Genomic DNA, 17200 nt, shown 5'->3' with positions numbered 1-17200 from the left:
ACTGACTGACTGACTGACTGGCTGATTAGAAAGTTTGGCTGATGCAACATCATGTGGAGGTGTTGTGAGACCTTCATGCAGGAATGTGTTGTATAGATTTAATTGAGAGAGGTTGATTTGATTCAGTGTATGAAATAAGGCCCATCCGACCATCTAGACGGTCTAGATTTTTGATGGACGGTCTAAATTTACAGCTAGCCAGCCCGATGGTCTGGTAAAATTTTTAGATGTTCCATACATCTGAACTTCCTCATATTTGGTCTGGTTAAATCCATTTTAGGCTGGTAACATTTTGAAGTTACCAGCCCTGATGTCTGGATGGATTTTTGGCTTATTTCATATACTATTTGATTCTTGCATTTCAATTGTTACCTTGGTTACTATGACCACCAGGACCATGCTAACCATTAATGCAATATTAGACTTGATCTACCTGAAAACACTGCTTTTACAGAATTTCATATTTTTCAATATTTGTCATTGTTATTTGTTATCTTTGAAATACTACAATAAAAAGAAATGTGTTATATCAAGCATGGTAAATTATAAAATAGTCATGTGTTGTATGTTTCTTGTATTTTGTACCCGTGGAAATCCGGGTTAGAATTGATCTTCACTAACCCATGCTTGTCGTTAAAGCCGACAACAGGATCCGGTTGTCAGGCTCGCTGTCTTGCTTGACACTTGTCATTGGTTCTCAATTATAGATTGATGCTTATGCTGTTGATCACTGGACTGTCTGGTCCATACTCGATTATTTACAGATCGCCGCCATATAGCTGGAATGTTGCTGAGTTCGGCGTAAAACTAAACTCACTCACTCAGGATGATGTGTGACCACCAATGGCAGACACAAAAGTTGAAATGGTGAAGAATAATCTGGAAACAATTTTTCGTAGTCATTGCCGCACTGTCTGAAAATAAACCTATCTAGTTGTAAGAAAAAATACCACATGCATGCAGACGACTTGGAAAAAACTGCCGCCAGATGTTTCACAGCCATGTTTCTCACTCTTCTTACAGACGCCTTTGTGGAATGACAGCATTTGAAAGCCGACAGTATCTGACAGCATCTGAAGGGTGCTATGGCTTTAAATGTGTCCAGATAATGGGTCTGCTTTATTCAGTGGTCTTTACATTGCATGCTGTGTCTCAACCTAAACAAAATATCTTTACCTATTAGCTTTACATTTGAGTGTTTTCTTCATTTATTTTGAAGAGGGTCTTTCTACAATATTTTAAGAAAATGTAGCCACATTGTATCCTCTGAACTCTATGATGTTGCTGTAATTATTCATAAAATTATCATTTGATGAAAGGAAGAGTCCCTTAAGTTGGACAATATAATAGTGAGTGAGTGAGTAAGTAGGGTTTTACGCCTCTTTTAGCAACATAGACCCAGGTCTTCAGCATGACGAGCAAATGCTTTAACCACTAGGCTACCCACCAACCCCCAACAATATAACATATACTGAGGGAAAAAATAAGGGATCACATGAAAGCACAAGTGTTCCCTTATTTTTTCCAGGTTTCTTCATAAGCTTTGTATCACATACCGGTAGCTTGTGAAGAAACCTGGAAAACAATAAGGGAACACTTGTGCTTTCATGTGATCCCATATTTTTTTCCCTCAGTATATATGATCATAACATATTTTGTAAATACACCAATCTTCAGGCTGAGGATCTTGCAGGTCTGTCTGTCACAAATACGCTGACCCCAACTTGCACACTCCACCTGAAGTCCATCTCGTCTGATATCATAGTCCGCTGTTTAGATGTATTTCATTACAGAGTATTCTGTAACAGGATTAAGGTAACATGATCTTCGTGCTTATAACCATGATTCAGTAGCTTCACCTTTGACAACCTGGAATACTGTGTTGTCGGTATTAAATAATAATAATAATGATAGTAATAAGTCACAGAGGGGGAGAGGGGTGTATCGAAAAAGAGAAATTGTTCTCATAATTATTTGAGAAAAATGTTGGAACACTATCAAAACCAAAAATGTCTGCGTCAAATATTCCATTGTATATTTCATAAATATATTTAATTAAAATTCTTAATTTAAAAAATGTTTGTTTTCACAGCTGTAGCTGAAACATATCTAGTCCTTTTTGGCTGTTTTTATGATATCTTAGAAGACAGTTCAACCAAGATAATCTTAGGACACTTTCATCCCAGAAGCTAATTGTCTAGCCTTGTCAAATAGGGAGTATTTATGGACCGTTCATAATATATAGCTGTGTGTGTGTGTGTGAGAGAGATAATGATTTTCATGGAAAAGCATGTACAATGTGACTGGACCACCACCCCCACCCCCATATATTAATGTACAAAATTGCTGACCACCCCCTTACCTCCCCAGAACAAAATGGGTGCTCCCCCCCAAATTAAGTAAGTAAGTAAGTAAGTATAAAAAAAATAAATAAATAAATAAATAAAAAAATAAAAATAAATAAATAAATAAAATAATCACCCCTAAATACAAATAAAATATAAATAATCATCCCCAAGGCACAAATTATGAATGGTCCCTTATGATGCGTCCACTTCAAATGTCAGGATGTAGATTTTTCCTTTTCTTCCATGTGTACCTCACTAGATCAGTCAACAGGGAAGTGTCAAGCTGATGAGCAGAATGTATTGCTCCATCCCCCACTTGACCCACTTGCTGTAGGTGTGCAGAGACTACTATTACAGCCTGGTGTGACGTTACGTCTCGTATCACATGCTGCAGGCACAATCAAGTAGTCTGTCACCCAGAAGATGGACGTAAATCATACTGACAGTTTGGCATGTGATACAATGTCAACATGCTATATTTGGATGTGCCTCTGTTCAGCTTAGTCATACATGTCTTCTTCTAAAATGTTCATTAAATACATGTTAATTGTATGCTACAGTTACCCACTACTTGTTTTGGATTTTAAAAAAAGCTTTTGCCTTTATGCTCTTTTAGTAAACTTTATGCCTGTGGAGTTTTAGTAAACTTCTGTCATTGCATGGTATCTGAATTAAGTCTGAAATCAAACTTTTGAAATAAAATATCAGATGAACTAAACGGGAATGGTGAGAGAATGTTATATATTGACTGTCTATTCAAGCTATTTTAAGTAGTTGGTTTGGTGTCAAGAATTTTGCCCTAAAATCAGGTAGGCAGGTACAAAAATTCACATTTATTGTGTTTTCTGTCATGAAATGTTATATTTGAAGTTATTAAGATAAATGTCTAACAGGTTTTAATGATGGTATTTTAAATGATAAATCATTTAGATCGTGACTTTGAATGAGTGAGTGAGTTAGTAGTTTTATGCCACTTGTAGCAATATTCCAGCAATATCACGGTGGGGGGACACAAGATATGGGCTTCACACATTGAACCCATCTTGGAAATCGAACCTGTGTCTTCGGCTGAGTCGAGCAAACACTTTCACCACAAGGGCTCCCCACTGCCCTGACTCTGAGTTGGATCTTACATTTTACATATTTCTGAATAAATCATCTGTATAGTAAGCCTGTTGTAAGTGGTGACTAAATGGGTAGGGTGGTGACGCATAATGATTGCACGTCATATGGGCTGAGTATTGGCAAATAAATTGTATTGCAATACGGGTGTCCTGCTAGTCATGGTACTGAAGGTGAGAGACCTTGTACCCATGCTTGCTGTAAGGGATAGGATGGGCTGGTGACTGCATGCCATCGTACCCAAATCAGGTTGGACTTTGCCTGTAAGATGGACTTATGAGGAAGAGGTGGTCACAAAGTGAAACATTGCTGATTGTGTGTCATACTGTATCCTTAGTCCCTTACAATGCTTACTGTCTAGGGCATAGATAATGCCTTTAATCACTGGGTTAATGGTCCACAATTGCATATGACAGGCTCCAGTGATAAAGCTGAAATATTGCCCATTGTAGTGGTAACACAATAAATATACAGCTAAACGTAAATTAAGCACCACCAAATTCAAAAGTAAATATTATCAATTAGTGTCAAGTAAGGATAATGAAATTTCACAGTATGCTATATGCCTGTATTGCCCGTGCATCACACGTATCGCAGACATAAACTGCGCAATACAGAAGATGCACGTGCTCGATACACATGCATGGGGTCGTTCGACTGAAAACACAGTATTGTTGTTTGATACTTGGTGGCTGAAATTTGAACGTTGAAGCAACAGATCTTATTGTACTGTTCCAATACAACATGCCGAGACGTAGGCTATCCGAGAACCTACGATGGAGAATCGTTGGCATGCATGAAACCGGTTTATCATGCCAGTCAAATTGGTATCAATTTGAATCTCAATCACACCATTCTTAGCCGACTGGTGCAGAAAGCACGTGCAAACTGGAGAGGTCAAAGACCAACCCAGACCTGGATGTCCAAGAAAACTAGTGCTCGTGGCGACAGGGCCTTAATTAAACAGCCAGACGCAATCAATGACCCATGCTGAAGACCTCCATAGACAATGGCGAGTGGGCGTCAGACTGTCCACGAATACCGTCCCAAAAGAGGTTAAGAGCTGCGGGATTGCGTGCAGTAGACCAGTCAGACGTCCATTTCTCACTGACAGACACATGCAAGAACGCCTGGCGTGGTGCAGGTTAAGGCAAAACCACAATCTCCGATACTGGCGCCAGAGTCCACTGGTCGGACGAAAGTCGTTACCTTTGCGTCACTGACGGCGCAGCCGGTGTCTGGCGCCAGCTGCAATGAAGCTTATAACCCGAAGTAGTTGAACACCTTGGGTCCCCTTTGGCGGTGGCTCAGTGATGGTGTGGGGTTGTGTGTCCTACGACTGCAAGCTGGACCTAATCACAGTACCACAGGACAACGTTATCAACGTGCCATCTTGGATGTTGCCGTAATACCCCATTTTGACAATCACACACTTGCCAGTCGTCCCCTGTTCATGGATGATAACGCCAGGCCTCATCGTGCCAGAGCAGTAGTCGATCATTTGAGGAACAATGCTATTGACACTATTCCATGGCCAACCAAAAGCCTGGATCTTAATCCCATAGAGCATTTATGGGATTATCTTGGGCGCCAAGTGAGAGCCAGAGATCCTCCTGTGCAGAATATGGATGAACTGCAACAGGCTCTTCAATGAGGAGTGGCAGAGAATCCCGATGCTTAGAATCAGACGTCTCATTTCAAGCATGAGAAGGCATCTTGAAAATGTGATTCGTGTTAGAGGTGGATACTCCCCATATGGACTAAACAGTTTCTAGAGATAGCCATGATGACAACAAGCATATTTATGTTGAACGTTTGACATTGCAGATACCAGTATGGACTGGACAGTGATACTTTTCAGGCCTAGTGAAATGGTCGTTTTGACGCTTATTCGCATAACTCCAATCAATTGGTATCAAAGATAATCATCGGCTTCCTTTTTTTGTGTAGTGATAGTGCAGGACATCCCTTCAGCAAAATCAATCCTCTTTACATTGAGTCAGACAGGAAATTGCACTTTTCATGATCTGAATGTTGAACTTTTCTGAAAAAAGTGGGTGGTGCTTAATTAACGTTTAGATGTATATTTAAATGCTCTTGTTCAATCAAATAAAACCATGATTATAACACAAGATGTATTTATTTTAATTTACCTATCTTCAGTGTAGACATCTGTTGTAATAATGAGATAACACGCATGTTATAGACCATTGTACATGTTGTGTTTTGACTGCTTAGGCAAAGTTGTAAAGATTTTGTATAGATCATATATGGATCTAGAAGAGGCTGCACATAACATACATGTTCTATTGCTGACTGAGCATACATGGGTAATCTTAGAGAAGTGCAATGGTAGTCCTCTCTAAAAGCACACTTCCCATCCATGACAATAGCTTGTTCAAAATAACCCATTGTTTTAGTTTGATGGTATTTTCATTATCTGCATCATCCTTAGTGGTGTCATACCTCTGAAGTAACAGTATCAAGTTGTTACTGAGCAGAGCAATATATCCTGTATTGCCCTACATTCACAATCAGGCGTGCAATAACTAGTGATGAGAACACAATATACCCAGATGTCCAGTATACACAAACTTAGAGAATGGATGCAGAAAAACAATTCTCTGCATCCAGAGGGATGCAAAATATTTATCATTGTACCCACAACACATCAATGACTTTGCTAGGTGTGTTTGGTTGTTTCTTTCAGAGCAGTTACATGCATCATTTCATCCATCAGTCCACATGATCAATGATTAATTCCAGACTCTAAAGAACTTATCAAAACATACAGTTCTCTACACCGTTACTTCACAGGACCCTCATATTGCCCACAAGGACCCTTAAAACTAATAACTGGGGGTCCCAGGGACCCCATGTTTGTGAGTCAAGGTGAAACCCGGGATATACCCATCGTAAAACATGAAACCAGACACCTGATATTGGTTACACTATTTATTCAGATTTTGCTCCATTTCATTTTCAAATATATACAATTAAATTAATTTTTAGCATGTCCAATCTCTGCCGCTGATTGAGCAAAAATATCCATGTATGCACTATGAAACAATCAGGTCATATACACAGTGAACTTCTAGTGTTAAGCCTACAATGATGTTGACTATTATATGAGTGGTCAATATTGTAATGAATGTGATTCACCTCCATTCATTATGGTCTGTATCACTGGTCTCCATGGGGACATATTAGGTGGGTGTGACTAAATCTTGATGGTCATTGTAGTAAATACAATAACATTATCTGCATTATATACATCTTGATCTTTAAACAGGATTGTCGCGATAATGCCAAAATATTGCTAAAAGCAGTTTAAAACCATACGCATCAGCTCCATACATGTCCAGACCGGTCAGACGAATTTTTTACGAGTCATCGCTTCATTTAAACTTAATGATAGAGAGAATAGAATTTGAATTGAGTGGAGCGATAGACACCAATCTTCTTATCAACAACTCTATATTTTCAACAGACAAAGGAACTGATAGCCTTGTCAATCCCTGAGTGTTTAGCAATATCAAAGCCGTATCACAACAGGAGTCATGACAATAACTCTGGACCCTTCTGGCAGGGTTGCACACACCATCTTGTAAAATATATATCTCCTGCGTATATATCTATATATGTATATACCAACAAGCAATGTGCAGGAAATGAATGATTCACTGGAGGGATATCCTGGCTCATTAGTTGTGATGAGTAAGAAGTCGTAAACCATTTCTTCAGTTGCCAGCAGACATCTGATAATCACTCACGTAAATGACGATAGCACAGTTCTGACAGTCCAATGTACAGAACTTAAAAAACCTGCTCCAAAATATGTAGAATTATTATGATTTTGGTAGCAGGGTCAACAGCAACATCTTCACAGTTAACAAACATCATTCTCATAAAACTTCTAAACATATATAAGTATCTGTACCACATGAGGAATGTCAGCTACAGCAGCCTGAATTAGATTTTGCTTTCTTTCGTAAATCCACTGTGTTCCCGTGGGATGTCTTAACTTCAACTTTGTCTTCCAGTTCGCGCAATCGTTGCACGGCGGCCTTGAATGCCTTGTCAACATTTGTAGCGTCTTTCGCACTGGTTTCATAATAAGGAATACTGCCATTGTGTCCACACCAAGTGATCGCTTCCTCGTCTGAAACTATGCGCTTCTCTACATCCACTTTATTACCAAGGACTACAAAGGGAAAGCAGTTCCCATCCTGAATATCAGCATAGTACAAAAACTCCTTCTTCCACATCGACAGGTTCTTAAAGCTCTGTAGGTCATCCACAGCGTATGTGAGAAGGCAGCAATCGGCACCTCTGTAAAACGGTGTCCTCAAGCTCTTGAACCGCTCCTGGCCTGCTGTGTCCCAGATCTGCATGGTGTAATTTTCTCCATTGACCTCAACATCTTTGTTTAGAAATTCTACGCCTATAGTGTGGAAGGACTGAGAATCAAATTTATTGCTGACAAAACGATTCATCAATGAGCTTTTCCCAACTCCACCGTCACCCAGGAGAACCACCTTGAGCAGTTTGGATTTCCCGCTTGCCATCTTGAATCAAAGTCAGGATCTGTGGACAGAAGTGTAAAACTTAGAGATATGTTGAAACTTATTCATTTTCTTTCTTTTACTTACTATCACTGAAAGTGGATTAGCGCCTAAGAAGCAATATTCCACCTACATCATGGCAATCTGATGATAATTGATTCTGTGATAACTGCATGGACATTGTTCCAGGGTCTTCTTTCACAAAGACATCATGACTGTTGCCAGTGTACTCAAACAGTGACCTCTGACAATAACACTGCATGGTGAAAGGATCACCTGGCCGTTATGGTATGACTCCACACACTGTGACCAAATGAACTTATTAGTCGAACTGCTTGTAGAGGGGACCTATTCTGTCAATATATTAATATTATTATTCACTGAAAATTGTCAAAGTAGGCCAAGACAAAACAGAGAGTGAGGTTTAGAGTCGCTTTTAGCACGATTTCAGCAAATCATGGCAGGGGACACCAGAAATGCTAATACGATGTGCAGTTGATATTGACATCCAATGATCGAGGGAAAAAATACCAGTGCCTTGAGCATGCACTAGTGCGTGGATATGTGCGCTATATAAATATCCTATAATAATAAAAAATAAAAATAAATGGGCTTCACACTGCACCCACGTATTGAACACAGGACTTTGGTGTGACAAGCAAATGCTTTAGCTACTAAGCTACTCGAGGGCCCTTTTACAAATTAGACATACCGGTAAGAATATATTAATATTATTATTCACTGTAAATTGTCAAAGTACACCAAGACAAAGCAGTGAGGGAGGTTTAGAGTCGCTTTTAGCACGATTTCAGCAATATCACGGCAGGGGACACCAGAAATGGGCTTCACACACTGCACCCAGGTATTGAACACAGGTCTTCCGTGTGATAAGCAAACGCTTTAGCTACTAGGCTACTCGAGGGCCCCCTTAACACATACCGATAGGAATATGATATCATTTTACATGCAAGTTAAAAGACCTGGTTAGGCCAGACCAATTTTATTTCTTGTCTTACAGATCTGCCAGTCATATTTTTTCAAGAATAACAAAAGAAAAAAATAAATAAAATCCTTATGTTTTTATTGGCCAAAAATGTAAACTTACAAGAATTTAAAAATATATTTTGGGCCCCATATACACTTCATAAATTGCCAGAAGAAAAATACTTTTAATATTTAGAAAGAATATTACTTTAACTTGTGATTTTATTTTTATTTTTTTCCTCCTGCGTTTAGGTTTTCTGAGGACAAAAATCCGTAAAACAAGAAATAAAATTGGTCTAGCCTTATGATGGAATTTAAAAAAATCTTGAAGTAATTAAAGATCACCCAATGCTGAAATATTACCTGATTATTGTAAAATATCTAGATCAACTATGACGATTTACAAAATATTGGGCACTTCTTCACAACAATATTCATCATATAACAATTAAATCCACTACCTAACACAACAAAATACCACATATTCCTGCTGCAAGCCCCATACAACTGCTGCAAGTTGTACAGTATTGATCACGTGATAGTACATGACAGAAAGTGATGAATATGCTATCTGACCATATCTCTCTGTATCACCCGGTGAATATATACCATGTGCCAGTCACCTGACCAGTTGCATTCCAGGCTATCAGCAGATCAAGGCTACATGTGACAATTATATACACTCTTCAGGTAGATACGATGTATTTACTGCTAAATCTGCGTCACAGCAGATTATTTTCAGAGCTGACTAATTATAGCAAGCCACCCTACAGACATTGGCTGTTCTGTTAAACAAATTATTGTGGTCATTCAGGCCCGACTTTTGACAGTACCCCTTACTCAAAGGAGAATATAGGGTGTGTACAGCCTTCCTCATTTTGAAGCATACTGATAAATGTAACATATACTGAACAAAATGTATCAAATCATTGACACTTACATTATAATAAAAGGCAATATTTGCCCATCAAACCCCACTGCATTACACATGTTTTCAATTATATTTGTATTACTGTGTTTAAAGTTTTTATTGGCTCACGGTCTACTAGTTTCATCAATGTATAAACATAGCCATCCATTGTGTTTATTTACAACCAGGAAATACATTGTGCCGATACTACAATCCTCCCTCATGATGACACCCTTCAAGATAACATAGATTGTTAAATCACATGGTAATCAATAGATATATGTTTCAGTATTTTCCCAACAAACACACAAGTTTACACTATCTGGAATACCACAGGACCAAATCTGAACGTATTTTTGCAAGTTAATGCTGTTTTATTACTTTTAACACTATCTGGTAAATAAATGTGTCTGCTGTATACCTTGACTTGTCACGGTTGCTGATTTATTAAAGAGAGTACCAACTAGGGCTGGTTGCCGATATTGATAACAGTTAACTAAATATCGATAAATTATTGATAGATTTGTTTGTTTGTTGTTTAACGCCACACACAGCAATATTCCAGCTATATGGCGTCGGTCTGTAAATAATCGAGTGTCAACCAGATGATCCAGTGATCAACAACATGAGCATTGATCTATTCAACTGGGATATGATGACATGTGTCAACCAAGTCAGTGAACCTGGCCACCAGATTCCATTAGTTACCTCTCATGACAAGTATAGGTAGCTGAAGACCAATTTTAACCCAGATCTTCATGAGTAAATTATTGATAGAACAAGTATATATGGATGACAACGTCTTTAATTCTAGAGCTCGACGTTCAATACAGGTTCTTGTATCGTTTTCAAGTTTTCATTCATACTTAAAAGATACAAGAACCTGTATCGAAACGTGGTGCTCTAGAATTAAAGAAGTTGTCATCCATATATACTTGTTCTGACTTCCAACTTCTAAAATGCCACTCAAAGAAGTAAACTACTGAAATATACTGAAGAAATGACACCAACTGTACCAAGCAAAATGCAACAAATAATCTTTTACCAGCCTGAAAATTGTTCAGTCACAGAGTTTCTATCAAACCAATGGTAAAAGTGGCAGTCCACAAGGAAATGTCACTTCCTGAATTTTAATAGTCAAAAACCTGTGGACAATGTTGATTTTGAACACTGCTTACAACATGTATAAATGTCCAGAAAGTATCATTTTTCCGTTATATTACTCATGTCTTAAGTAACCCATGCTTGTCGTAAGAGGTGACTAACGGGTTTGGTGGTCAGGCTCACTGACTTGGTTGACACATGTCATCGTATCCCAACTCCGTAGATCGATGCTCATGCTGTTGATCACTGGACTGTCTGGTCCAGACTCGATTATTTACAAACCGCTGCTATATAGCTGGAATACTGCTGAGTGCGGTGTTATACAACAAACCAAGCAATCAACATTGATCACATAGTAACATATACCAGATATGGTTAGCATGCTTCGTGAAATTGTTTATGCGCATAATATGTTTATGTTTATATATCTAACACTTGCCGCCATATAGCTGGAATATTGCTGAGTGCGGCGTAAAACTAAACTCACGGTAGCACTTGCATAACATGCACAATGCTCTCCTCACAAAAATAGTTTTCTTAGTTTTCTATCTTCCTTCCTTCTAATCTTGGGCATTCAGGGATAGAAATACTTTTTGTTCTAAGTGTGCCCTAGGGCACCAGGCAAATATTTTAGGTGTGCCTTTCAGAAATCAGGTGTGCCCACATGTTTAAGAATAAATGACTGTAGCAAGGATGATGATCTTTTGAAATTTATTGTCAGAAAACAACAAATGTAACCAGTTTTCTGTTATCACTGATATGTTTTCTGTTTAAGTTGGCTTTCTAATGTTTCATTTGTTCTGCTTTCCCAACACCTTTAATAGCTAAGAATTGTGTGAGAGGTTCACTTTTTTCAATAAATCTAACATACATAATTTCCTCTTCAATAACTGAACCATCAGTACTCCCAACACTCTAAATGAAAAAAACCAACCAGATTTCTTTACATGATCCATCATAATTCCAGTGATTTCCTAGGTGATAAAGTCAATAGATGTTTTTGCTTGGTTGTCATTTGCATAAGTGGTTTGTTTGGTTATTAAGTGACTAAAGGTGTGTTATGTCTCTAAAAAAATTAGGCGTGCCATAGGAGAACATTTATTATCCATGCCATTTCGATATTTACCGTGCCATGGCACGCTAATATATGGGGTATTTCGAACCCTGGACTTCTAAATCTAAATTTTGCAAACCATTTCTTGAGTTAGCAGTAAACCTCAAATGCCAACTTAAAAATGACACACAATAAAGAATCTCTTCTCGTATGGTTCAGAGATATTCTGAATGACATATCTGACCTCTTTTAGCTGGTAACTAACACAAGTTTCATTCATATATCCCTGGTCAAAAGGTGACAGATGACACTTCAATAACATTGATCCATTTTATAGAAATACCCATGCACAGTCCACTCTAACTAGGTCACTACACAGCAGTACTTGCTGATTCTACCAGGCCTAGTGAGCAACAGCAGGTTGTCAGTAGCAATGAATATTATACACTGACTGACTGACTTTGGTTTTACGCCGCTTTTAGCAATATTCCAGCAACATCACGGCAGACACCAGAAATGGGCTTCACACATTGTACCCATGTGGGGATTCGAACCCGGGTCTTCGACGTGACAAGCCAACGCTTTAACCACTAGGCTACCCCACCACCCCCGAATATTATACACAGTTTAGTCATGTTAGTAGTCCATATAATCAGCTAGTCACAGTTACATTGCAGTCTACAACAGCATACAGTGCCCCATACAAAGTTTTGATCAAGTCTTATAAAACGGGTTCAGCAATGCTGTTAATAAATAATACAAAACTTTACTATGTTGCGACAAACTGATTTAGTTCAGTTAATGCCTCATTCAACACTATTTCAGCTATATGATGGTGGTCTTCAAATAATCATGATACTTGATTCTCGACACTCTCGAGTCAGACTCCATGATCATCAATCTACACAGTTGGGATACATAGGCATGTAGGGTTTTACACGACACACAAATGCGCATCCAGTACACACAAATGTAGAGAATGGATGCAGAAAAGAAATTCACTGCATCCAGAGGGATGCAAAATATTATTCATTGTACCCACAACACATCAATGACTTTTCTAAGTGTTTGGTTGTTTCTTTCAGAGCAGTTACATGCATCATTTCACCCATCAGTCCACATGATCAATGATTCATTCCAGGCTCTAAAGAAATTATCAAAATATACAGTTCTCTACACTGTCACAGGACCCTCATATTACCCACAAGGACCCTTAAAACAAATAATTGGGGGTCCCAGGGACCATGTTTGTTATATGCTAGTTGAGGTATACACCTGTCAGCAATGAATGCCCATAATTAATATATAAGCCACCATGATGCAGCTGAAATTTTGACAGCAGTAATCAACCTAACAAAGGAAGTATAGATCTGACTGACTGTTGTTTTATGACACAGTTAGTAGTATTCCAGCAAGAGCTACAGATAACTTTTTGGGTCATTGAGTTATGTACTTGCTTGTGTTCATCTCAGTTGGCCTACTACTTGGGTGTCCTAATTTTCCTTTGAGTAACCAAATAAACTGTACTCACCCCACTCAAATTCAATTGGGCATTTTGCCATTTTCTATCAATTGTAAAAATATAATGAAGTTTAAATGTCAGTGTTTGTTATTTATATTTGATCTGCAATATGAGCAACAATAGGAAAGACTGCAAGTTGCCAAGTTCATGTCCTTAAATAGAACCTCTCAACATACCCCAGTTATTTTATCTATCCACCGGTACGCAAGCTAAGATTTGACATTTTTGTGTGTACGCATGTAGGATCACATTTATTGAGCATTTACAAAAATTCAATTTGTACGCAATCGACGTAACAGGAGTTGGGTTATCACATAAATATTTGCGTAATTTATGCAGATACGCAGGTTAACTCTGTCCAGCTACATCAGTTTATCATGTATATTAATATTACTATTATTAACATGACAGATTTGTAGATTTGCAGCTGAATGATTTATTTTATAATTAAACAAAATCAACTGACGCAGTCATGTTTTGATTTGGGTCAGAATAGGTTCCCAGCACTCAATATCTTCTAACTAGCTTTGACTAGTACTCAGTACTAGTAATCTGAAAGGTCTGGTAACATTTGGTGCAATCTGATCAGCTCAGCTAATCACGATATTCCAATTATTACATTGCACTCTAATCAAAATGATAGCAAGAGACAAGTTCGAGCAAGTAGATACAAACATTATAATGGCTTTGATAACGACAGCTTTGAGACAAATAATAATTTGCAATTATTGCTGATCAAATTGAAATGGTTACTGAAAAATGATACCAAAACAAACCAGCAAATACCATATTGGCTGAACATGGTAAGAACTGTAATGTTTGATATGGCACGCCAGTACCATGCACTGTTAAAACATAATGAATGCCAGAGATAATTAACATAAATACATAACAAATATTCAGTTAATGAACAATATGGATGATAATCATCATGAACATAAGAAAGGCATGAACTGATTTATTCAAAATTTAAACCCAACATTTCTATTACCAAAACAACCATACACTGAAATGTAATAATACACAATCATTATCATATCACATATTTTCCCATTTCTTCTCAAAGTGAACAAACAGCAACAGTGTCTGAAGGGTGTCATCTTTCATCTTCGTGTTCAGCAATAACTTTTAAAAAGACATGATAAAAGGCCACATGGTTATTTAAACAGATTTGCAAAGTGCTTGGAATAAATAATGTAACTGAACATGTTGAAACAGTTATGCTTCCAGAAAAATCCAAGATGCATCTAGCATATTTATCTATTTCAAAACAATTTGATGTCAACAGGTGCAACAACCACCTTGCCTGCTGTGCTAATTACTAGTATATCTTGCTGTGAAAGCCACTTTCCAGCATGCCCCGTCAATGCTTTCTTGTCCAGCCCTAATTCTACATGTTCTGAGCGTCATTGTTTGTATAACAGAAAATAATTTATTGTAAGGGCGACAATGTAGCATAAACTTTAAGAGTGTGAACAATGGAGTGATTTAATTGGATATGTCAATGTTTTTATGTTCAGTTGAAACACTACACACTACCAAGCTAGAATCTGTTTAAAATACTTAGAAATAAGTGAGGGAAGGGGCAAAATCTCAAAGTGACACAAGTTTGTCCCAGTAATTTAGTAGAAACATGGCTATGATGTGGACAATCCTGATAAATCAAGAATATTGTGGAATGGGCAAGTAAATATGAGATTCACGCACATAGCCTTCAGCTCAGACTAACAGATGTAGAACCTCCGATAAACAGCTACAGGTTTCTGATGGGATGATTAAAGTGTATAGTGTTTACGCAGCTTTTAGCAACATTCCAGCAATATCATGGCGGGCTACACCAGAAATGGGCTTCAAATATTTTACCCATGTGGGGAATCCAACCTGGGTTGTCACTGTGATTTGCGAATGCTCTAAACACTTGGCCACATCATCACCCCTCTGATGGGACCTAAACAGCAGACTATAGCTAGTACTGGTAATGATAATGAAGACACTCAACATGCTCAAATAGTCAATGAGTATTCAACATCCTCATTGGCCATGGCCATGTTTATATCTTTGAAATATTAAATCATCATGATAGAAAGGTTTTTTCTTCTACTAATTCTTATAAAAGTACAAACGCAATCATAAATTCATTTTGACACGCGACATATGTTTTACCTCTTCACAATTTCGTAGGACTTGAAGTAGTGTATTTATACAGGAAAGAGCTTTGGTTATTTTGGGATGAAATTTAAAAAGTTGGACAAATAAATTTGCATATTGGAAAGTATAATCTTTTGATTATATTCATTGTTAAAATTAAAAGCCTTAAAAGAAAACAGTTCGACTGTTTAGCTAAATTACTTCTGCACTTTCCTTCTGTCACCCCGTCACAAGTTGACACAGCCTTCCCATCGGTCACGAGACATTTTACGTTTGACAATGTCTGAAGTCACACGGGATGGACACCCCTGTCAACTATCGAACAGTTCCCAAATGTGAACCATAGCATACACTGTCCAGAACATACTCACGTCACAATTAAATCAGGCCGCTACTTACGTCCTATGTCTTAACGCAGCAATGTGAATTCACATAATTTCTTGACAACATCTTTCCGACATGATGGTTACTTGACGTCATTTAGGTCATGTGACGAATCACCTGACAGAGGGATTCCCTTCCGGTGTGTTAAGACTATTTGCAGCACAACTAGCATAGGTATAAAATCTACCGTGCGTGAACGTGTTTCTTTTGAACTAAACATACAGTAGCGTTACAAAATGTTACAGATTATGTAATATAGTCCCGCAGCTTCCCATGAGGTCATGAACGCGAAACGGTTGTCATACACTGAATGTTTTGTTTGATCTGCATGTGCGTCAACAGACAGGCTTTGGGGATTTTACGACCGCTTTCGGCGTGTACCGTTTTAGACAGGCCTCAGTACCAAAACATATCTGACATGTCCCAAGTAATATTAAATTGAAATCACATGTTATTACAAGGGTCTCAGATATCCTCAAGTTAAAGGATAAAATTGTGGGTTGTAAGTCCATATTCCCGTACAAACGTAATTTCTTGTATAAGTGTTAGAACTGATCTTCAGTAACCCATGCTTGTCGTAAGAGGCGACTAGCGGGATCTGGTGGTCAGGCTCGCTAACTTTGTTGACACATGTCATCATATCCCAATTGCGTAGATCGATACTCATCCTGTTGATCACTGAATTGTATGGTCCACACTCGATTATTTACAGACAGCCGCCATAGAGATGGAATATTAACTCTAAAGTCACTCACTGGTTGGGAGATTACGTCTGCTTGGACAGAGTGTAGCCGAGAGCCGCGATGCGGTCCCATAGAGTCACTGTATAGGACCGCATCGCGGCTCTCGGCTAGGACAAGTGTTGTTGCTGTCTCCTTGTCCATGAGGTGACGTGTAATGCTGATATTTCTGATATGAAAGAAAATGCCAGCTTGAGGACAAGGCTGACTTGCGACTCCGGGCTCGCATACTTGTCAAACAGGACACCGAATAAGACTATCTCCTACCACAAGAGGAGCAAGTGAAAGTCTGGAATGATATCGTCTATTACTAGAAAGT

General features: G+C 38.3%; 1 protein-coding gene across 2 annotated transcripts; it reads right to left on the bottom strand.

Moving 5' to 3' along the window:
• Nucleotides 1–6410: 6410 nt before the first annotated feature.
• LOC124267739 (ras-related protein Rab-9A-like) lies at nt 6411–16258 on the bottom strand. 2 transcript variants are annotated; one of them, XM_046702726.1, is made up of 2 exons: nt 16157–16258; nt 6411–8057 (listed from the first exon to the last, which is right to left on the bottom strand). In XM_046702726.1, the coding sequence occupies exon 2, from the start codon at nt 8036–8038 to the stop codon at nt 7424–7426; it is 615 nt and encodes a 204-aa protein (XP_046558682.1). In that variant the 5' UTR covers nt 8039–8057; nt 16157–16258; the 3' UTR covers nt 6411–7423. The 2 variants fall into 2 exon arrangements, with proteins under 2 accessions (XP_046558682.1, XP_046558683.1); XM_046702727.1 differs by having other exon boundaries at nt 16129–16246.
• Nucleotides 16259–17200: the final 942 nt, after the last annotated feature.

Source organism: Haliotis rubra, unplaced genomic scaffold (assembly GCF_003918875.1).
Source record: "Haliotis rubra isolate DU_JTF1 unplaced genomic scaffold, ASM391887v1 Scf1334, whole genome shotgun sequence".
Classification (NCBI taxonomy): Eukaryota; Metazoa; Mollusca; class Gastropoda; order Lepetellida; family Haliotidae; genus Haliotis; species Haliotis rubra.
This window is presented reverse-complemented; position numbering and strand designations above follow the sequence as displayed.